General features: G+C 51.2%; 3 protein-coding genes across 3 annotated transcripts; 1 reads left to right on the plus strand and 2 right to left on the minus strand.

Moving 5' to 3' along the window:
• Positions 1 to 15: 15 nt before the first annotated feature.
• On the minus strand, positions 16 to 2,709 carry PtA15_17A275 (uncharacterized protein; the record flags this gene model as incomplete). Its single annotated transcript, XM_053164374.1, has 11 exons — positions 16 to 38; positions 148 to 196; positions 266 to 316; positions 398 to 559; positions 653 to 690; positions 772 to 1,237; positions 1,306 to 1,654; positions 1,717 to 2,008; positions 2,108 to 2,281; positions 2,372 to 2,543; positions 2,623 to 2,709. 11 exons carry the CDS (start codon positions 2,707 to 2,709, stop codon positions 16 to 18), a joined length of 1,863 nt encoding a protein of 620 aa, XP_053028348.1.
• Positions 2,710 to 3,391: 682 nt separating this feature from the next.
• Positions 3,392 to 9,956, minus strand: PtA15_17A276 (uncharacterized protein; the record flags this gene model as incomplete). The annotated part of the gene is made up of 6 exons (XM_053164375.1): positions 3,392 to 3,527; positions 3,599 to 3,727; positions 3,824 to 7,103; positions 7,178 to 8,462; positions 8,534 to 9,443; positions 9,511 to 9,956. 6 exons carry the CDS (start codon positions 9,954 to 9,956, stop codon positions 3,392 to 3,394), a joined length of 6,186 nt encoding a protein of 2,061 aa, XP_053028349.1.
• A 173-nt stretch (positions 9,957 to 10,129) lies between these two features.
• Positions 10,130 to 16,774, plus strand: PtA15_17A277 (uncharacterized protein; the record flags this gene model as incomplete). Its single annotated transcript, XM_053164376.1, has 24 exons — positions 10,130 to 11,371; positions 11,458 to 11,696; positions 11,757 to 11,899; positions 11,980 to 12,074; positions 12,154 to 12,393; positions 12,477 to 12,553; positions 12,611 to 12,743; positions 12,883 to 13,079; positions 13,154 to 13,251; positions 13,310 to 13,358; positions 13,423 to 13,550; positions 13,616 to 13,925; positions 13,985 to 14,400; positions 14,462 to 14,755; positions 14,815 to 14,957; positions 15,048 to 15,157; positions 15,232 to 15,262; positions 15,331 to 15,348; positions 15,413 to 15,596; positions 15,683 to 15,857; positions 15,924 to 15,973; positions 16,046 to 16,216; positions 16,307 to 16,396; positions 16,476 to 16,774. The coding sequence occupies 24 exons, from the start codon at positions 10,130 to 10,132 to the stop codon at positions 16,772 to 16,774; spliced, it is 4,932 nt and encodes a 1,643-aa protein (XP_053028350.1).
• Between the last annotated feature and the right edge of the window lie 6,398 nt (positions 16,775 to 23,172).

Here is a 23,172-nt window from a genome sequence, read left to right on the forward strand (position 1 = left end):
TTCTTCGTGCGTCCGTTAATCAAACGTGATCTTCTTGGCTGGAGTGTTTTATTATATCGGGTAAGAGTAGAGAGTAGAAGCGGGAAAACAGCTGTCAACATGAGATTCTCGACACTGTTTTGTGGGAGAAAGAAGAAGTGCATCTACCTTTGATAGTCGTGTCCACTTCTTTCCAATGATCGCCGTAAGCAGCGTGCTAGAGAGAAAGAGAGCGTAGCACGATGAGCAGGTTGGGAAGGAAGAAAGCTGGGAGACGTCAACGTACTGTTTTCTTCTTGATCTGTCCGCCCCATTGCTTGAGGGCTTCAGGTACGACCTGAAATGCAAGGGTGGGGTGAGTTAAGCTCGCTGAGAGCACAGCAAAGAAGAGCTTGATGGGAAGAGGCAAAGAGCTAACTTGGCCAGCGTCCTTCAGAACTCTCATCAACTCGCCGGCATGCGACTTGTCTTCATCTGTGAAAAATGTGATGCTCTTCCCTGTTCGTCCAGCCCGACCAGTTCGACCGATCCGGTGAATGTAATCTTCAATCGTCAGCGGGAAAGTCACATTGATGACGAACTAGATCAACGAGCACCATATCCTTCAATATCTCTTTTCGCTCTGGTTGGTTCTCGCACAAGATCACGGACAGTAGAAGTGGCTGAGACTTACCTCCACCTTGGGAATGTCTAAGCCTCGCGCCGCAACATCTGTTTTCGGGCGGCCCAAAAAAGGGACAGAGTCAATCGCAAACAAAAGATGTGGCTAATGGGGAGAGTGTTCAAGCGCACCTGTAGCGACAAGAATTGTTGATTTGCCAGTCATGAAATCGTCCAACGATTTCGTGCGTTTATCTTGAGACATGTTGCCCTCGATGCAACAAGCTTGATAGCCTTTCCGAAGAAGGAACTCATGGAGTCTTGATGCCTCCTTCTTATACAGTGCAAAGACGATAACCTTATCTTTTGACTTATTATACAGACTGTCTTTGCCCAATTGCTGGAGTGTGCTCAGAAGCTTCCACTCTTTCCCCCGCGTTTCTTCCAAGACTTCGACGGTCTGCTCGACACTACATGAGGCGGTCAGCTCGTCTGCGCCAACGAGTATTCGCACAGGCTCGTGCATGAAGTCTGCCGCCAACCTCCGGACACTTGTGGGCCAAGTAGCGGAAAACATCGTCGTCAATCGACCATCTGAATCTCCCGAGCGAGAGGGACGGCAGAGGTTGATGATCGCTCGGATATCGTTTTCAAACCCCTAGAGCAAGAAAAAAAGTCAGAGAGCCTGTTCTTGGAAAAGGATTGCGATTGGGAGGGCAACTGCACCTTGTCGAGCATTCTATCTGCCTCGTCTAATATGAGCCAGCTGACTTGATCGAGTTTCAGATGGCCCTCATTTGCCAGATCGAGCAGCCGACCGGGCGTACCAGCGACGACTCGGACGGCGGAACCGGCGAGCGCTTTTCGTTGGATATTTTTATCCACTCCGCCGTAGACACACAGACTTTTGATGGGGGGAGAGACGAGCTTTCCGAGGTCAGAAAGCGTTGTTTCGGTCTGCATGGCCAGTTCCCGGGTCGGGGCGATGACGAGCACGTTGATGGCCTTGCTCTTTTTGTCGCCATTCAAGATGTGCTGGAGCGCTGGCACACCGAAGGCGAGAGTCTTCCCAGACCTGGACGTCCAAGGAAACTCATCAGATTCGTGCTCAGATATACACTCAACATTGGCACTCACCCCGTCTCGGCGATCCCCACCACATCCCGTCCGGCCATCAGCACAGGCCATACTGCAGATTGGATAGGGCTGGGTTTCTGGAATGAGGAGAAGGCCTTTCGTAATGAATCGTGTACCACAACATCTTCAAACTTCAGCACCGGCGGAAGTTCGGTGACAATCTCGGGGGGCTCATACGTGAGCTTATTCGAAGAAATAAATTGCTCGATTTCTGCCGGGTCAATAGATTTTGAAGCTGGATTTGGGTGTGTTGTTTGGACAACTGGCAAAGATTGATCGGAAGGTTTTTTGTCTGCCAAGAAGGAGTATTTTCTCAATCAGAATACGGCTATTGCGAACCTACTAGTATTCCTGCTAGGATGTAGAAGAAATGGGAGGGCATGTGTCTGACCTTTCTTCTCTTTCTTATTCTTCTTTGTTTTTTTGGTGTTTTCAACATCTTTGGTCGAGATTGATGCACATGGTTCAGTAATCTTGTCATCTGACGCGGAATTCGTCGGTTTCGAGGTGGAAGAGGAGTCGCCATTAGGAGCTGTTGAGGCCGGGACGTTGTTTTGAACGGATTCTCCGGCAATTGGGTCGAGACTATTCTGCGCCTTCTGCTTCTTCTTCTTATCCTTCTTTTTCTTTTTCTTATCCGAGCCGTCATTATCACCGCCATTCGCCTTGACCGCATCAACCATGTCCACGTCCGCCGTGGGTATTGTTTCTGGAACGGCATCTTTTGCAACCGGTGTTTCTCCAGGATTCGATGGATTGCTGCTATCTGTCTGTTTTTTCCGCTTCTTCTTCTTGCCGCCTTGATCAGCTTGGGATGGTGCTTGAGTCTTCGAATCCGTGGCCGCAGTCTCGTCTATCTCTCGTTCATTGTCGTCTTTCTTCCTCTTTTTCTTCTTCTTGTCTGGCTTGGTCTGGCTTTCGCTCTGATTCAGTATCTGGTCGTTGGCTGCGTTCTTCTGAGAGGCCTTGCTTCCGCCTTCTTCCTTGGAACATTTTTGCTTCCCTGTCTTGAGTGATGACATTGCGACGATATCCAAGTGTATGTTGAGTTGGGTGGGGCCAGCAGTCCTCTCCTTGGATGAGGGTTGGTGGATATGAAAATTCATATTGCATAAACCGCATTGAGCGGATAGATACTGCATATTCACCAACTTGGGATCCGGCGGGACATTTCAATCCATCAATTCCGAAACACCGGAACCATTGATTGGAGCCTAATTTCCACCAGATGACCAAGGCTCATCTAACTGAACAAAGTCCCTCCATTTGAGGGGGGACACCATCCCGCAGGGATCCTCCCTCTCCCGAGGAGGGACTTAATAAGTTAGGCAGCTCATGAGCCTTCAACATAGGCTAAAAACAAATGACGACCCGGCGCACACGCACAAGAATGGTGTACACATGCATCTGATCAAGCTTGAAAAAACCAGCAGTGCACACACATTGCCAAGATGTCTTGACGGTTTAAGTGTGTACGTTGTTGGTGGTGTTGTGTTCATACATAAATTAAAAGAGATGGAAGACGGGAGTGGAAGGCAGGCCACATGAAAGGATGGATGACCATCCAGACGCCCACCGCGTCCAGAGAAGAACAAAGAAGGCTCGGAAACAAGACCGCGTAACCAGGCCGAAAAAAGACCGCCGGTGGGTGTATATATATATGTGGGGGGGGGGATCAAAAAGTCGGCCAGCCGCCGACATCGGTGCTCGCCTCCTGCCGTCTGGCGACGAAAGTGGGCACGTTATGGGTAAGCCACACCCGACGGATCTCGTCCCACCTAGCCTGGTGCAAGAACTGGGGCCTTCCCCTCCTGCAAAAAGAAAACCCGTCAAGGACGGATCAGCGCTGGTGGGGGGAGGGGCAGAAGGGGAGGAGACGGACTTCATGCCCACGTCGTGTTCCCCGTGCTCGTCCAGATACGGCGCCATCGAGAACGCCCCGTTCTCCGCCGCCAAGAACAGGGTCGAGCATTTCTTGATCAACAGGTACACGCCTACTGACCCGCCACAACTGTCCACCCAGCCGCCCCGCCCAGAAAAACCCATCAACACTAAAGCCAACGACAGCAGAACAAGGAAGAGAGAGAGAGATGGGGGGGGGGCTTACTTCCACATGTGCACATTACACTCGCCGTGTTCAGGCTCCTCGTCCAAGTTCCGATTCGTGCAACAGAAAGCCTGCACACAGACCGTAGCTCCGCAGAGGAGACAGATGCCAGGGTCGTTGGGCACGGCGTTACAGTTGGCGCATTTCTTGGCGGCGGCGCGACTGAGGAGCTTGTCGAACTTGGTGGGGAGACCCAGGAGCTCGTAGATGACGGGATGTTCGAGGGTGAAGAAGCCGTCGCGCAGCCGGAAGTCTTCCACTAGTCCCACCACCCCCTCGACCCCCCCAGCGACACCGCCACCGGCACCGCCTCGTAAGCCGTAGTGCGCCCGCACATACTCCGTCAGCTCGCCTAGCCAGCCCACGATCATCAGTCGGTAGATCTGCGTGTTTGTTTTCTTGCCTGTCGCAGGGTCGTCCGGCTCGTCGCCGCGCAAGTCCAAGAAACTCGGGATCTGCATCGCCCGCTTCAGCCGCACATGCTCGTCCTCCTGCTCCTCTGCCGCTGTTGTCCCGGCACGCCCGTTGAGCGGGGCTTGCTTGGAGACCACGTTCAGGAGGATCCAGGCCCGACGGAGGAAGGGCAGGGTGTAGAGCCGGACGATCCGCTCGAGCTCCCAGTCGTCAGCGGAGACCAACGCCGAGCCCTCGGCGCCACAGACGTCGACCACTTTGGCGAGCAGCAGGCCCAGCGCGCCGCCCTCGCGCTTCCGGTCGGGCTTCGTCCGGTCCGTCTTGACGGGCTCGGATGTCCACCATTTGTACGGAAACTTCTTCGAGACGAAGCACAGTCCGATCATCACTCTGAGCAGTTCGAGCTGGTAGCAGAGCGGGATGACCAGGCCCAGTTTGTCCGGCGCGGCGATCGCACAGTGGACCAGCAGCGACAACGGCTCGGAGAACAGCAACGGTCGACGGGGGAGGTGGCCGGCGAGATGAGCCGGACGGGCCAGGATGTTGGCGGGGGTGAGCTGGCGGATCAAGAGGCCGGTGGCATATTTCTCGATCGAAGGCTGGCCGCTCTCAGCCTCGAGGAGCCAGCCGAGCACGGCAAGAAGGCTGCTGATCAGCTGGTGCTGGGTTTCCGAGATCGAGCTGGCCACGCCGCCCGGCTGAGCCAGGCCTCGGGCGGCGATCTCCGTGCACGAGATCGTGTAGCCGATCAGGTCCCGCGTCAGCGTCGCCTGGCCCAGCCCGTCCGACGTGTCCGGCCCCAGCGCCTCTGACGGGTCCGGTAACTCCCGGTTCAGCGCCGCGGTCACCGTCAGAAATCGCTCCAGCATCGCCTGCTCGTCGTTCCCTAGCCTGCTGCTGCTCGTCATTATCGTCTGTGGCGAAGAGCGGCGCGGATGAGGGTCGAGTTTGAGATGGACCATCCAGGACTTGATGGCCCCATACTCATTCAACGAGAACAGTTGGCTGTAATTGTCTGCGCCCGTTTCCTCTTTCATCTTGCTCTCGATCGCGTCTACCGAGGTGATCCAATCGACCAGATCGGTCGGGGCGGGAGGAGAATTCTGTGGCTTGACGAGCGGCGTGCTGGAGTCGACGGAGGGCAGGAAGATATTGCCGATAGACTTGCACAGCGGGCAGAGATACTCGCATCGGTCGATGCTCTCGGGGTGGTTCCGAGTCACTTGGGTTCCATGACGGAGCTCGATGGACTTGTAGTAGGTCTGGAAACAGGCGAAGTGCATGAGATGGCCACAGACCGAGGCAAACAGGCCGGACCGATTGCCAGCCCCATTCGGGAATCCTCGCGGCACCCACGCCACCGGTTCGAGACTGCCATCGGCTCCAATTTTGGTGTCGGATATGTTGACAGGCTGTCTGCTTGCGACGCCCGCTGGCGAGCGCTTCCTTCCATCGATATCAAGACTTTCAGGAGTCAGCAATGCCTCTTCGAACCATAGACCCGCTTGTTCCGGTTCGAGATGGACTGGGGTAAGCCTGACCATCCGGCTACGCTGGACGAGACCGAGTGCCCCGAAGCAACGGGCCTTGGTCAAATCTTCTTGACATACGATGCAATTTCCGTAGGTTTTCTCGATCTCCGGATCGAGGGCCATCTTGCTCGTCGACGTTTGACCATCGCTATCGTCCTCTTCATCATCTTCATCATCATCGAGATCATGTTGGAGGAGGAACGCCTGCTGGGCGGCGGCAAATTGGTTCATGATCGCGTTCTGACGGGCCTTGGCGGCCTCCTTCTTCTGCTCGTCGGCTTGGATGGCGATCTGCTCGGCATTGGTGGCAGACTCGGCGGACTTGCCGTCGGTCCTCTGCAAGCCGAAGATCGACGCCATCCGGTCGAGGCACCAGTTCACCTTTTTCTGGACGCTCTTCATCGCCGGCTCAGCATCCACCGCCTCCAACATCATCTTCAGCGTCATTGTGTGCGGATTGGCGCCCTTCAGCGGCAGCTTCTTTTCGATCGCCATCTTGGCAAACACATCCGGCTGCTCGACTAAGCCCATCATCACCAGGTGGATCGCCTCATCGGCCAGATATTCGGAGTATCCTTTCATCGTCGGGTTCACCCTGGCCAATGAGTAAAAGATTATTTGAAGCAAGACTTCGGAATGATAGGTATGGCTGATACAGGCAAACGGCCCCGAGTTGATCTTAAGACACTTAGGTACCAGCACTGGATCTGCTTCGCCAGTAGTTTTTTTCAAATGCTCCACGACGATCCGCTCAGATTCTTCGCGTTGATTACGGCCAAATCTGCAATAGTATGGGTCGACTTCTTCCAAAAACTCAGGCTTCAACGAATACATCCCGACGTCACTCGAGCCCACTGGTGGTTTGAAGTCGGCCAGTTTAGCTAATGCCCTATCGAAGGACGAGTCTTGGATGTATCGGTCTGGGATTCGTTTGATGGTGTCCGAGTATGACATCGGACCGAGACAGAGGACTTGGATGATCTCTCGTTTTAAGTTTTCATCTCGACTCGATCCACTGATCCCAGAGGGCTCGGAGAGTAAGATGATTAAGAGATGCAACAACTCTTCGAGCATCGCGATCATTTGACTCGGCTCGTACACGCGATCTGAGAGAAACTCCCCGTTGCACCATTGTCTCATCGCAAACCGATCGACAATCGCCACAAGCACATGGCTTGGATCTTTGGCTGCAAGTAAGACTTGCAAGTGGAAGATGTCCTGATCAAACGTCGTTTCTCTGAGGCTGTACTCCCGATAATGCAGTTGTTGTGCACGAACACCAAACCCATTTCGGACCCATAAACCCGCGCGGACCTGGGCCAGCAGCGATGCAACTAACCTCAGGGGGAAAAAAACAACATATCCATGAGTATACCACTTGTGAACAGGATGCAGAAGAATGACTAACCGCAAATCACATTTTCTGATAGAGCTAATGGTGCAACATCTGCTTCTGCGGGTAGAGCGTTTTCCGGGATCAAGAGATCGCCGACACCATAGACGCCAAGATGGTGGACCTGTTCGAAGTTGATGAGATGGACGCTGCGCATGATTTCGGCGAAGAGCCAGTTCAAGGGGTGGTGGAAGCTGATCAGCTCCCGATCGGTCCTGAAGTCGATGCAGCGATAGCAGACACCAGAATCGACGGCCGAGCCATCGACCGCTTCGCAGGAGCCAAAGTTGACGTTGTGGTACGCCTGGTCGGGGTCGATCAGACTGGGCACCAATGTCCGCACGGCTACCACGAACTCTTCCGGGTTCGCCTTGGAGTAACACTCCCCAAAGAACTTGCACAGTTTAGCCAACTGGATCGTCAGGTTGAAGGCCGTCACCCAGGCATCCGATTCGAATTCAACGTGTAGATGCACCGCTCGTCTGTTGGGGTTCATGTTCGTAAACAGAGACAAGAAGTTGATGAGTGTCTTGAGATGTTCGACATCCTCGCAGATCGCTTTTTGAACGCCGGGAGAGCTCAGGACCAGATTGAGTTCGTGGAAGAGATGGTAGTATCGTTTGTGACGGAAAGCCATTCCTTCTGGATTGATCCCGGTGATCTGATGGTCTGGAGGATAAACGATGTGCTTGTATTCGTTCTCCGGTACTCCAGCAGGTAAGAATTGATGGGTAAAGAAAGAGTAGAGTAGGTCGATGATCATCTTGAGGAATCCATGCTCTTTGACCAGGATGACGATCACACTGGGGACGGTGACGATCTGGAGACTGAAGAGGAGGATGTTGTGTTCCGGTTCTCGGTCGACGAGGAAGTTGTATTCGATGAGTTGGGGGAAGACTGAGGCGAAGAGGATGCCCAATTCGAGTTTGACGGACTGGCCCAAGGCGAGCAAGGAGATGTACAAGGACTTGAGTTTGTCGCGAGCCTCTTTCCAAAGCTTGACGTCATTGAGTAATAAACGGGCAAATCGACTCCGACCGCCGCCTTCGTATCCCAACGCTGGTCGCTCACGAAGCTTGCGGGTGATCATCGATTTGAGCCAGGATTCATCTTCGGGGGCGACGTTGTATAGCCGACAGGAAGCCAAGTCGACGAGGAAATTGATGATCAGATCGGCGATCTGTTCGCAGAATAGGTCGTGAGCCGTCCTGACGGTGACGGTGAGATCGATCTGACTGATCGTCTTGGAAGTCTGGATCAGGACGCTAGGATCACTCGAGACTTGGATCACTTCTCTACCCTGAAGAAGACGGACGATGATGATTTAGTGCGAGTTGAACGTCAGAAGGAGACAAAGGGGAGTGAGATGACCTTGGTATCGATGGTGTTGGCGATTCGGAGAGCCTCTGCCCGAGAGCACCCGGTGGCTTTCGAGACTTGGTCGATCACCTGGGCATAACTGTGCCTCTCGTCGTTCCATAGGACTACTCCCCAGGGGCCGGATCCGCGGAGGTTGTGATCGGTGGGTTTGATGGGTGTTGGGAAATGGGACCAGGTCGACCAGTGGTTGGTGTCTGGTGCTCTTGACGAGCCTTGGGCGGTGGTATGAGCGGTAGTAGATTGTGGGTAGATTGATGAAGGGCCGAAGGTCGAGTTGGAGGGGGTGGAGTCGGTGATCTTGCCTTTGCCCTTGTCGGCCGGCCTGCCACCGCCCAGGAAAGCTGATAGGAGCCCGCCGGTGATAGACGATTTGCCGGCTTCTTCCATGGAGTTGGCGATAGCCTGGTGCTGGAGTTGGAAGGATGTCGGATGGTGGGAGAATGGGAGGTCGATATCCATGGAGTGGTCTGGGAGGGAGGGTGAGCTGCGGGGCCGTCCGAGATAGGCGTTCTCTTCCAGGCGGCTGAGTTCGTGGTAGATGGCATCGATGTTTGCAGGTGGGCGCATGTCTTCTGGGCTCCGATCGACTGTGATGAGCAGGAAGTCGAGTGCGATGGCTACGATCTCTTGGATGAGTTCCTTGCATGGGCTCGGGAGTGGTTCGGGTGGTGTTGAGCTGCTGGTCGTCTTGGGTGGTGGTGTTTGATGGTTTGCGGCGGGCTGATCGGTGGATAGACAGTGGTACTTGCATCTGATATCCGTCTTCCACGCCTCCTCGTCCCCGCAATCGCAACATCCACATCCATTGGCATGGATGGAGTAGGTGACATCATGTCCGGTGTGATCGGAGGCCAGGAAGCATCTTGCACAAAGGGCGCACGTTGGATCGATACCGCAGTCACTGTGATTTAGATGATTTGTCAATATTTTCGTTGTGCGTGCGTGTGTGTGTGTGTGTTGCACTATACCTGCAATGGTAGACGCCTTCTCCCTTTTGGAAGACATGGCCGCAAGGTTTTCCGCGCCTGTTTTCGGCGTATTCGATTGCCTCTTCCCCCTGGAGTGCGGTGAGGCTGAAGTCGGGGGTGATGTCGGGCAGGCCGACGACAGGGGTGTGGGCTGATGGGCTGAGGGTGTTGAAGGCGGTGCTGGGGAAGAAGTGGGGGGCCCATTCTGGCTCGAATGCGAAGCTGTAGAGTGTTTTGATGATCTCTGCGGCGATCTCTGGGCAGCGGCTGATGTTCTGTTTTGTGGGTGGATAGGCGGGTGAGTCTGGTGCCGTTGCGAGATAGTCGATCCTGGCGAGGAAGGCGTGGAGTGACTCTGCGGGGCGGTGTCTGTTCGGCGGGAGTGGGGGGTGTCTGATGAGGTGGGGCTGTCCTGCGATGCTGGCTGGGGTGTGCTGGTAGCTCATCCTTGGTGGGTGGGTGGTTCTGGGTGGAGTTGGTCAAGGAGAGCAGCCAGAAAACAAATTAAATAAAATAAAATAAATAAATATTTTATTTATGGAAATATTTAATAACTTCTCAGTTCATCCCTTTCGTTGGCCGGCGATGACATCATCCAACTCCGCCAAATTCCCTTCCGATGCCCACCCCGCCGCCTCCGCCAAGCCCGGAATACAGCGTCCCCGGCCTTGGCCTCCTGTTGGCCGGCTCGTTCCTCCTCCCCTGTCTCGCCCGACTATGCAGGACTATCCACAAGCGCAGACCAGCGACCAAGACCAGGGCTGCCCTCCCTCATCAAGACCTGATAGAGATAAGTAGCGGACCCCGGGCCGTCTCTCAGGCTGAAGACCAGGCTATTACTGCCGAACTCGTCCGCGAGGGCGGCTCAGGGATCGAGGAACAAGACCGCCGACTCCACAGCCCGCCGAACGTCCATCATGACTCTGGCGTCCAGCCTGAGAGCGCCTCCGTCGCCCTCGCCAGAGCCTGGAAGGAAGTATCCATCACCCTCTGCGCCCTTGGCATGCTCTTCACCGCCCTCGCACGCTACCCGATCTCCACCGCCCACCCCCATGACGGAGGGCCAGATGGGCTTCTGATGCCTATCATCCTCTGGGGCTCTGTGTCAGTCATGTCAGCCACAAGACTCCTGATCCGGATCCGATCAGAAATCCTGCAACGCGCCCGGCCCGGCCCGGCGTATTTCGCGCTCGAATACCGCTGCCTGGCGCTCTTTCTAATCAGCCTGCCTCTCGAGCTACTCGACACCCGCAGACTCCTCCTGCAGCATCTCAGCGGACACCAACACGCCGGCACTGGGCCAACGCGTCAGCTCGTCGCCATCCGCGTCTCGAGTGTGCTCTTCTTGGTGGCTGCAAATCTGCTCGAGTTAGTCACGCCACGGCCGACAACACACAGGGCACCCATCGTGCCGGCTGACCGTCCGGAACATGGCGGCAAACGGCCTGGCCCGCTAGAGCCGGGCTGCTCGTTCCTCTCGCTGGCGTTCTTCATCCACACCGATCCTTATCTGTGGCGCCACAGATCCTCGACGCCCACTGAGGGATCGATCCCGGACTTGCGAGCGGACGACAAGGCCGGCGCCGTTCTGTTCCGGTGGAAGAAGGAGCAGGATGGATCCCAGGCAGGGCCGCCGCTCGGGCCCACCCTGCTCTGGCACTTCCGACACATCCTCTGGAGCCAGCAACTCTTTGCGTACTGCAACGCGCTCGGATCCTTGTTGCCGCCGTTCTTCTTGCAACGCATCCTCCGATTCGTCGCCTCGAAATCGGACGAAAACGCCCAGCCGGGCCATGTGGCCCTGATGTATGCGTGTGGGATGCTCGCCACTCAGCTCTTCCTGGCCTTCTCCCTCTCTGCCGTGAGTTGCCGTATTCCCCAAGGATGGGCACTTGAAACCTTTGGCACGGATACAGAAGTGCCGACGATCAATCTGTGCCTCTCCAGAGTCTGATGACCGGCCGACGTCTCTCGCTACGGCTGAGGGCCTTGTTAACCACGCTGATATTCACCAAATCCCTGCGCCGAACGGGCGCGACTCCGAAAGCACCAGATGCTCACCGAGGTGAGGAGGAGCCGTCGACTGGCAAGAAATCCTCGCCCAAGGAGAGTGCGTCCACGGGAAAAATCGCAAACCTTGTCTCCAACGATGTGGCCAGCTTGGCCGAAATCGGGTCCCATCTCCAGTCAGTCATGCCGCTCGCAATCTTACCGATCCTGCCGCTTACGCGTCCCTTTTTCCCTAGCTTCCTCTGGCCCGAGAGTCCCATTCAACTTATCCTGGCGGGCATATATCTGTACATTCTTCTGGGTTACAGCGCGTTGGTAGGGATGTTTTGCATAGTCATCGCCGTGCCCGTCCAGAGCTACTTCACGGCTGTTTGGGCTAGTAAGTATATCACTTGGCCTCAATGTAACAACAACACATGTGTAGATTTTTTTGGGTTTCTTTCCGTGCGCCTATCGCAGGATATCAAGCTATGTTGATGGCAGCTGCCGATAAACGGTTAGGCTTGGCCACAGAAGTGATCAACAATATCAAAGTGGTCAAGTTCTTCGCGTGGGTAAGTCGTCAAGCTTAAGCCGTTTTGATGAGCAGAACTGGAAAGAAATCTGAAAACCCCGTTTCCATTGGTTTAAAAGGAGTCAAACTTTCTGCGAAAAATGCATGCCTTGCGTGAAGCTGAATTGGCTTTGCTGTTCAAGCGTTTATTGGTCACCGTTGGTGAATCAGCCGTATCATTTTCGGTGCCGATCATTGTTAGCATGGTGACCTTTTACACGCACACCAAAGTGTTTGGCAAATCGTTGAGTGCAGAGGAGGCTTTTACGGCATTGGCCTTGTTCAACGTCTTCAAATTTCCCCTTTCCGTCCTGGTCTTCGTGGGTCGCTTGTCGTATATACATACTCCACTGGCTATTTCTGGATCACTGACTACAGATGGTTGGATCGTGACCTTGTACAGACGATCTCTGGCGTCTTGCAGTCTTATGTGTCCTTAAAGCGCATCGAAAGCTTCTTGAATGAGGAAGAGACAGAAAAGTACGTCACTTTATCCGTCCCCCGGCCTGAAGCAGGCGACCCACTCGTCGGTTTCAGGGATGCAACGTTCACCTACGCCGCGAACAAAAAAGATGCAGGCTCCACAATCGAGTCCTCCACATTCAGGCTGAGTGGTCTCGACTTTGCTTTCCCTGAAGGAAAGCTCAGTTTGATTATAGGGCGAGGCAAGGTGTTGTCTTTCTTCCCAATCGCGTGATCTTAATCTGACTTTCATCAATCCTGGACTTGAATCTTCATGTAGTTGGCAGTGTAAGTCGAGACTCCATAGAAATAGTTCACGAAAGCTGCGTACCAACCCATCATTACAGGGCAAAAGTACCCTCCTCCTGTCTCTCCTGGGTGAAACTACTAAGCTTAGCGGAGAGGCATTCTTACCCTGCCCTGTGTCGAGAGCCTGGGGGTTGGATCCTGACGCTCAACTCAGCGACACGACCGCTTACTGCCCGCAACAGCCATGGCTTTTATCTGATTCCATCCGCAATAACATTCTCTACGGTAGTTCGATGTGGGCCTTCGCAAATGTATCTATCATTCCAACTGTAAATTTGCGCTGACCCGTGGCTGCACCGCCCAACACAGGAATCGCTCAAGATACACCCAAGTTCTCAAAGCGTGTGCATTGGCTCCGGATCTCAGACCATTTACTGACGGCGATTTGACTGAAATCGGCGACAAAGGCATGCTATTAACTCATGCTTCGCCAATGGCTTGTTGCTAAATGATTTCCTTACCCAGGTACGGTGTTGAGTGGAGGCCAGAAGGCGAGGATTTCTTTAGCTCGGGCGTGAGTCTTATCTCTGGATCCTGCGCGATAGATCGTGCAAGTACTGATTCAATTGGCCGCTAAGCTTGTATTCCCCCGCCAAAGTTCTCTTGTTGGACGACGTTTTGAGCGCTGTGGACTCTCATACTGCCCAACATTTATTCAACCATGCGCTGAATGGCCCTCTGATGAATGAGCGGACATGTATACTAGGTGGATACTTGTGTCTTCTACTTTCACCGGACGTTAACAATTATTAACAATTTCTCATTTCTCAGTAACACACGCCGTGGACTTGTGCATGCCAGCTGCATCGTTTGTTGTTTCCTTGGACCGAGGGCAAGTCGCACACGCTGGAGACCCCTCCCTGTCCAAGCTCGCTTCTGCCTTGGTAACCACATCGGAGAACACTGAAGTCGAAAACAAGAAAAGTGCCCCCGAGGTTAGGCCTGAGCTTACCATTGAGAATCTCGCGGCGCCAATGTTGAACGAGGAGGACGCAGTAGTGGAAATCAAGACGCGGGCAACCCAAAGATTGGTTAAGGAAGAGCATCAAGCTGTTGGTGCAGTCAGTCTGACAACTTACAGGTTCGTGCAGCTCATCATGCCGGATCAATGAAAGTATTGATCAAATCCGTTTGTCGCAGACTTTATTACGATTGTCTGGGTGGCTTGATGCCTCTTTTCATCACCTTCGTCTTGTTCATTTTGGCGGAACTGGGAAATGTTCTATCAACATGGGTCCTCAAGCAATGGGCCGGGAGCAATCAGACATCTCCCGCTCCGAGCAGTCCAATGTCTTCCAGTTTGCTCAATCTTTCAAGTGTAGCTACATCTACCAAGATTTCATCGACGAGCTCGGAACTGCTGACTTCCGATTCCTCGTCACTAGAGGATCCAACCCGAGAAGCACGCTTAGATCGTTACATTTTATTATATCTTCTCACCGGCATATTTGCACTGGCCTTCGAGCTCATGAGAGAGACTTATTTCACCCGCCGGAGCATCATCGCTGGCCGCAAAATCTACGAACGTTTAATCGGCACACTTCTCAATGCTCAAGGTAAATTCGTGCAAAAAGATTTAGAGCACACCGAGTTGGTGATTAATTTTTGATCCGCCAGTGCGATTTTTCGATACTGTGCCGATGGGGCGGATCCTCAATCGACTCTCGACTGACGTCCGCACAGTTGATCAAGACCTGTCCAATGTTCTGATTCACTTGGCGGAGGATGTACTGGGGACGATCGCCATTCTGATCGTTGTGGTTGGCGTTTTGCCCACGGGATTCCTCGTTTTCGCTGTTGGCACTTCTTTGATCTATGTGGCGATCGGTTACCTATATCTGGCTTCGACGAGAGAACTCAAACGCTTCGAGTCGACTTCCCGTTCCCCCGTTATTTCTCTGTGTACAGAGTGTGAGCCGGTTCCACTCCGTATAGCTGAGGTCCTCCGAGCTCATTCTTCTGTTCTTTAGGTCTGGGCGGCGTGACCTCAATTAGAGCTTACGGCGATATTGGGCGCTACACCCAGCAGATGTTTCAGCTCATCGACGCATACAACCGCCCATTTTTTATGCTATGGATGTGCAACAGATGGCTTTCTTGCCGGATTGACACTGTAAGCTGAAATAATATATTTTTAGTGATACTCATCAGTGATAGACCATGTACTAATTTGCTGAATCAATGGTTCTTGTAAACCTCTTAGGCTGTTGCACTCTTTACTTTCCTGGTGGTCATTTATATTATTCAAAGTGACATGCCTGCCGCCTTGTCGGGATTTGCGTTGTCGTATGTGATTACCCTCAACAAAAAAACGTAAGATCGGTCAAATTCTTCTTTCAGAAATCACTTCGTATTCTGAACTTTAACACACTTGCCAATTTCTTCAGCTTGTGGATCGTTAGATGGTGGGGCGTAAATGTGTGTTCATCACGTTAGAACCCTTCTATGATTTAATCTGATGCATGAACCTGTTGCATCATTTCCAGGAAATAAATTTCAATTCTGTGAGTAATACCTATGTTATCTTGAAGGATTTTCAAACTGATCTCAGTTGCGCTGATCCTGAAGATGGAGCGAATTCATGAATACCTCCGAGTTGAGCAAGAACCCAAGAATGGGATTCAGCCGCCCGCCGCCTGGCCTTCAAAACAAGGCACCGTCGAAGTTGAGGGCCTGACGGCCAGATATGCACCTCATTTGCCGCCGGTCTTGAAGTCGGTTAGCTTTAGTATCAAAGCCGGCGAGAAGATTGGTCAGTTTATACAACCCCGAGATATTTATCTACCAAGTGCCTGTTTTACTCGACGGCTGACGACGCCACGGCCTCCTCGAAAATAGGCATCTGTGGGCGAACCGGAAGTGGGAAAAGTACATTGGCACTAAGCTTCTTCCGATTCATCGAAGCCGAGGCCGGCCGAATTATCATTGACGGACTCGATATATCAAAGCTAGACCTGGCTTCTCTGAGGAGTAGAATGACCATCATTCCGCAGGAGAGCGTCTTGTTTTCTGCGTAAGTCACTGCGTCTTGGAAGATACCATCTCAGACTGAGGTTCCATCTGTTCGTTTGAATCACAGAACAATTCGATGGAACTTGGATCCATTCTCAGAGCATGATGATACCCAAAGTAAGCCACGACTGTGGAAGCAATGAATGTACGTGCGAGGAGTAACGTTGGTATTACTTTCTTGTCTGCTAGTTTGGGATGCCTTGCGTCGAGTCGGAATGGCTGCCTCTTCATCTGAACTCCCGCTAAATGGTAGTAACGCTGCAAACGCTCCGCCTGACGCCAGCTCAAGCGCTCACGATGTACAATTCATCACAAGTCTAAACATGGAGGTTAAGGAAGGAGGGAAGAATTTCAGTACAGGTCAATATGTCTATTTTTCTTCTTGCTTTGACTGTCATGTTGGCCGTGACGAATGAAACTGAAAGTTTCCCTACTCCAATCTCACAATAGGTCAACGCCAGCTCTTGGCAATTGCCCGCGCAATCCTTAAATTGGAAAACTCGGCCTTGCTCATTCTGGACGAATCGACTGCGAGCTTGGGTGGGTTTGTCTTTTGTGGTGTTGCAGCTTCATCATTACCATACTCGTGGTTTACATCTCTGGGGATTGTGTCTATCAGATGCCGAATCGGACGAAAAGATCCAAGCAGCCATCCGAACAGAAATGGGCAATTCAACGATTCTATGCATCGCACATCGGCTGAAAACAATAATTGACTACGACAAAGTGCTGGTTTTATCAGACGGCGAAGTCTTAGAATTTGATGAGCCCTGGAGGCTACTACTGGACGATGAGGGGGGTGAAGGAGAAGTCACGAAACCCTCCGCATTTAAAGAGCTTTGCCTCAAGTCTGGCCATTACGATGAGCTCAAACAATCCGCCTTGCAGTTGCGGGCTAAAAACCTCCGGTCTACATAAGTCTCATTGATACTTGTTTTCGTGCTTATAGAGCGTATTTCCCATCTGTTTGCAATTGTTGCCATTCAAAAGCACATGTTTAGGGTGCTTTTATTTTGAATATTGTTTCTTATATGGTTTGCTGGGTGCCTCCCCTTTCCTATCTCCTACGTACAAAAAAAAACGAGCGGATTTCGAGGTTGGCCTTGAATGCATTATTCCTTGTTGATAGAAGTCATGAAGCGCACGGTTTACTCTGTTTGCTCATCCTCCATATGTTATGTTATGTTCTGTTCTGTTCTGTCCTGTTATGTTTGTTTATCCGCAACACCTTCTTCTTAGATCACTGTGTTAGGCTAATTGCTATTTGTTTGCATTTGCTGTAACAAAACCTTCTCTGCTGTTCTCCATTTCACTTATATTTCATTCCATATTCACACTAAACAGAACCCTCGTCGGCGCAACTTGCAAGCTTAGCCTTACAAGATTCAGGTGCTGTAAAGTAAAGGTTCTCGATGAGCATCGAGATCCATCATGAAAAAGCTGCAAGGTCGTGCTGCCTGTACCATATTGATACAACATATTGGCCACTGCCGCTCCACTCTTCAGATCAAGCCCTGGATAAGATCACTCACTTTGAGCAAATTTTTCTGTACCATGTCAATCTTAAGGCCATGTGGACTGCCGCCGGCTTGTTGTTACTTGTTGCATCCGGCTAAATCGCGATTATTGATCGCCAAACAGCGCAGTAACAGATAAAACCCTGCCTTCGACCCCCAACCTACTTCAGAGAATGACACGTGGAGCTCGGGCCTGCTTGGTCGTACAAGAAAGTGTGAGCTTTTTGCACGGGGAGGGGGGGATTTATCCAGCAGGCTACGATACCTTAAATACTGAGGTCACAAAGCTCCTCCTTTCTAACTTGCAGCTGCATCCTCCTCCTAAGAGCTCTCATTTCGCCGAAAAGTAGCCGCATACTATCAGATTTTGATAGTCTTAGATTTGAGATAGACCTGATCATGAATACAGCCATCAAAATGCTTTTCAAGTCTCTGCTCTTGATTGGCTTCTTCCAGGCCTTACCAACATTTGGTTTGCCTGCCCAGCTAATCGTTCAGAAATCTCCTATGGAAAAATCTTTATACCAACTTCAATCCACCCCCCGCTTGATCAAGAGGATGGAGGGAAAGGCCGCAGGAAGCTTGGCAGAGTCAGGTCTGTCTGTCTCAACCTCATTTGTTTCTACTGGAGATCAACCACTCCATTGTACACCAACTAATGTTTGCGCTTCTCTCGATTATGATTCACATGTGCAGTCGACAACAGCGCAGTCAAAGCTGAAGCGCAATCCCAGATAACAGAAGAAACTTCTACGCATAATGGCAACAAGTTTTCCTTTGAGTAAGCTAAAACATAGAATGAATTCTGTGTTATTCTCCTGTCTAATGAAAGATGCGTGCTATTATACAATGTCAGATATATTAAAAACAATATCAAAAATTTATGGAAAAATCATAAAATAAAAAAGGCAAAAGATGCAGAAATAAAAAGAATAGCAGCACAGGAACCTGAAGAAACGTACCATTACCCAACCGATGCACCAGATAACGAGGAGGCTGGTATTGGGGATGAAGAACCTTGAGAAAGTTTCCGAATATTTCATCTGGCTTGTTTGTAAAGCCCGCCCACACGCGCACTTCACAAACATGTCACAAGACTCAACTCCAGCCTATATAGTCCCATCATTCCTCTTTCCTAGCTCAGCAGAGACTTGACCCCAACTTTTCTCTCTTCTGAGCTAGTTATGTCACTTCTTTCTCTTTCTCCATCTTCTCTTTTCCTCCCTTCCTCCGTTGTACGTAGCAGAGACTTGACCCCAACTTCTTTCTCTTCTGAGCTAGATGCAATAAAGACCCCAAATGTTGGCATCAGAATCCCTCGAGACAATAATCTCTCATGAGTGCCAGCGCCTAGCCCAGTGAAGAGCTTTCAGCTCTTACATTGTTACACTGGTTTATCTTATTTTATGTGTATTCTGCATACTTTTCTTCTACCTGGTAATGGTTTAAGCAACGGTGGGCCTTTACTATACAGGTATTGGTACAGAGTACTGTTATCATATTTTTTTGGTATAATAACTGTACTTTTATTTCCATTTTCTGTATTGGATTTTTAATACAGATTTACTTCGCCCACGGAGGGAAACTTGTTGCGCACAGCAATTTCCGTTGACTCAACGTTGAGTCAACAAAAATTCCCATGTGCAACAAGTTCGCCTCCATGCGCGGAGTAAATCCATTTTTAATACAATATCCAATTACATGAGGATCTCTTTTTGCAAAATAGTATATCCAAATGAAGGAAGAAACAAAAAAATCTCAATGGTCAAATGTGGCTTAGTAGGGATGAAAATTTATCTATTTCTTGGGCCTGGGGATCAGAGAACGCAAAGACTTCCCAGCCTCAGCAAATTCCCCTGAGAGGAGAACATCCTCACAAAGCCACATAAGGCTGCTGACATATTGTGACATAGTTGAAGGGAGCAAACAACCACAGCTGGAGCTACACACGTCTGCAGCCGCAGAGAAGAATCTTTCAACAGAACAAGAGCTACCCGGCGTTCCTTGACAATCCCATTGTGAGAATAAAGGCTGGTATGTTGGTAGAAAAGGTCTGCTAACCACCCTATTTGAGAATATATGTGTCCGGGCTGTGTGATTATTGGTGACTTGGCTCTGCACTTCTACTATCCGCTAGCCTTCAGTGCTCCTCTCTGAGCCTGATCTATAGCGTAAGAATCCGCAAGTGAATAAAGCTCCGCACTCCGCAAGCACAGAATCCGCAAGGAACTCTGTAAGTAAAAGATGAGGTCACGTGAACACTCCTAATACTCTAGCACGTCCGCAAGTGTAAGTACAATAAATGAGTATCCGTAAGATGATAGGATACTAGGATAAGGAAAAGAGAAGAGAAAACCGTGAGCCTCCCCCCTATCTTTCCCTCCACGCACGTCACCATTCCCACCTGATCCAACACTTTCCCGCACTAGTCCTTCAGCTCCACCCGCTTTCCACACGTCATTGTCCCAGACTCCGCTCCTCTCCGACGCTTGCCCTCCCACCGTCCCACCGTCCTCTGTCTAGCCCCCCCCAGTCAGTCTCTCACCACCGCCTCCGCCCCGGTTCCACCCGCTTCAGCTGCTGTGGCTCACCTGCTGACACGCCGCTGCTACCAGTCCACGTGTGTAGTCCGCCGCAGTCCAGCCCTGTCTTTCCGCTCCAGTCCGAATACCCAACCCAGAATTCGCAGTCCGCAATCCATGCATTCCATTTGCGCGCAACTTTTTGGAAGCTTTCTTAGGATGCTTTTCTGAAATCATCCTTGGTGCTTATGTCACTGGAATTCACTCTGCCTGAGCGGCTCTGTGCATTCCCGCCCGCACTATCTCCGTGGACATTCTAACACGCCTGCCCATTGTGGTGATTTATATAGGCAAGCGTGGTAGAATGTCCACCCGGGGATAGCGCGGGTGGGAATGCACAGAGAGGTGCAGGCAGAGTGCTTTCCGGTGACATAAGCACTGAGGATGATGTCAGAAAAGCACGCTAAGAAAGCTTACGGAAAGTCACGTGCGGACCGGAATGCACAGATTGCAGATTGGTTATTTGGATTGGAGGGGAAAAGACAGGGCTAGACTGCGGGGGACTACACACGTGGACTGGTAGCAGCGGCGCGTCAGCGGGTGAGCCACAACAGGTGAAGCGGGTTCCACCAGCGGGTGAAACCGGGGTGGAGGCGGGTGGCGAGAGACCGACTGGCGGGGGCTAGACAGAGGACGGTGGGAGGTCAAGCGTCGGAGATGAGCGGAGTCTGGGAGAGTGATATGCGGAAGAGAGGGCGGAGCTGGAGGACTAGTGCGGGAAAGTGTCAGATGCAAGGGATTGTGTGGGAACGGCGATGTGCATGGAGAGAAGGACAGGAAAAAGGGCTCATGGATTTCTCTTCTCTTTTCCATCATCCTATTATCCTATAATCTTACGGATTACTCATTATTGTACTTACAGCTTACGGACGTACCAGAGTATTAGGAGATATATTTGTGACCTTATCTTTACCTAAAGAAGTTACTTGCGGATTCTGTGCTTACGGAGTGCGGAGCTTTATTCACTTGCGGATTATTACGCTATAGATCAGGCTCAGAGAGGAGCGCTGAAGGCTAGCGGATAGTAGCAGTGCAGAGCTGAGTAACCGGCAACCACACAGCCTGGGCACTAATATTCTTGAAGAAGGCGGTTAGCGGACATTTCCACCGACTTACCAGCTTTTATTCTCACACCGTATAAATAACCACACCGTGCCATTACCACAAGGACTGGGTAGGTGGCATAGTTTCCCTGTACAATCACCAGAAGCCCACATGTCTTTGCCTTATGTTTACTCCTGGTTAAGTGTGTTATCACAGTAACTGGGGGAGAAACATATTACTATACTTGTATTTTTTGTTTCAGAAACAAAAAACAGAATACTATACGGGCCACTTGCAGCAAGGGCCAATGCTAGTACAGTTAGTAGTATAGGATGGTACACCAATCCCTACAATAACAGAACGGCCAGGTTATCATAGAGTATAGTATAAATAGGCCCATTGTTGGTTTAAGCTTTGTTTTGGAGTATGTTTTGCTCTTACATAGATTTTTCATGCTTAACTTGTTTGGAACTACATAACCTTGAGTTTACCATGAAAGTCCAGGAAACTCAAGTCCCAGGCAGGAGTGTTAGCTGGAGGCAAACAATTGGACCAGATGTATACGCTGCATCTGATGAGCTGCTTTTAGCGCAGTGCTTTCTTGGCCTGATTTTGCGAGCTGAAAAGCAGCAGGCAGATTGCTGCACAACTTGCCTTCCTGGAAAAAACTTTTGGATTTTATGTAAATAAATACATGCATAGTGTTTGCATGTTTTGAGGTTTTGCCCGTTGTGGTGTTCTAATTTTGTGACAATGCCAAAAGCACATTGAGGAGGTATTGTGACAGCATAGGCACAGCTATCATCCAATTTTATGAAAGACACAATTTTATCTGAATTGTACAAAAGAAGATCAAGGGTTCCCCCTGTAAAATTACAAAAGAGAAAAAAAAACAAGGGTTTCCCCTTATTTAAAACTTCAAAAAAATGGCCGCACTAATCTCAATACAATAATAATTCAAAAAAAATCTCAACCTAGCCACCAACAACAGCAGAGCTGTGTACTCAGGCTCACCCCCCAGCCCGCGTCTAGTGCGTGGGTCAAAAGGGATGGACATGAAGGCCCCTGGCCAGCAGCTAAGGCTACGAACCTGTTGGGGGCCCACTCTTTGCCCCTTGGACTGTGCATGTGCAACAGCAGAGGGGTTGAGGGCAATGGATAGCTAGAAGTGCAGCGCCTCCAATTGCCCTGGGGAATCAATAACCTTGAACACTGCCTCTATTTTAAGCAGTTGGTCCTTCTCAGTGTTGCTAGACTCACCAAAGCTGTTCTCTCAGCTTGCTCGTGATCAAATCCACTGTTACCCTTGCCACGAAATTGTATGCGCTGTCCCTATCTGCAACTCACCACCACACCACCTTATCATTGCCGTGCACTACCAACCCACCGTTGTGGTGGTAAATCCTGGTTGGGGACCCAAATTGGCCGCATGGGTTTGCAGAGGTTGCGGGCTGCAGATTCCGCAAGGCTGGCGCGGAGAATGTCTGCAAGGCGGTGCGCGGGGTTATGTACACGGCTTGGTGGCGGCAGAGCTGGACTTGAATTATGCAGGCCGGCGCAGACTGGCTAGTATAGGCCGTGACCGGGGGAAGATGTGGCAGCCAAAGCAGGCTACGCCAGCGGGCGTAGCTGGGGCGGAAGCGGCATGTGGGATCCTGGCATTGAAGGCTAGACAGAGGCAAGAGGAGTCCAACAGTGGGCGATGACGTGCAGCAAAGTTGACAGAAGATCCGTGTGAGGATGGTGTGCGTGAGAGGCGGGTAGAGGAGGAGGGTTTTTCTTTCTCTCGCATTGTTTTTCCTTTTTTACGGAGGGGGGAGGGAGTTTCCCCCCCCCATCATCTCATCACAATGTCTTACGGATTCTGCTTCATTGTGATTATTATTATTATTACTTGTACAGATTCCTTACCTGTTCCACTTGACAGCTGACCGGGTCACTGAGTGGATACCTACTCCACTTGATGACCAACTGGGCCATTGAGTGGAGTATTTATCCACTTGATGACCAACCGGGCTATCAAGTAGATAAGTCCATTTGATGACCCGGTTGGTAATCAAGGTTTATTGAGCAAGTGGAGTGTTGTATCCACTCAATGACCAACCAGGCCATCAAGTGGATATAGAAGTCCACTCAATGACCAACTGTTGGTCATCGAGTGGATACATCGAGC

The sequence above is a fragment of the Puccinia triticina genome, chromosome 17A (assembly GCF_026914185.1).
Source record: "Puccinia triticina chromosome 17A, complete sequence".
NCBI classification, from domain to species: domain Eukaryota; kingdom Fungi; phylum Basidiomycota; class Pucciniomycetes; order Pucciniales; family Pucciniaceae; genus Puccinia; species Puccinia triticina.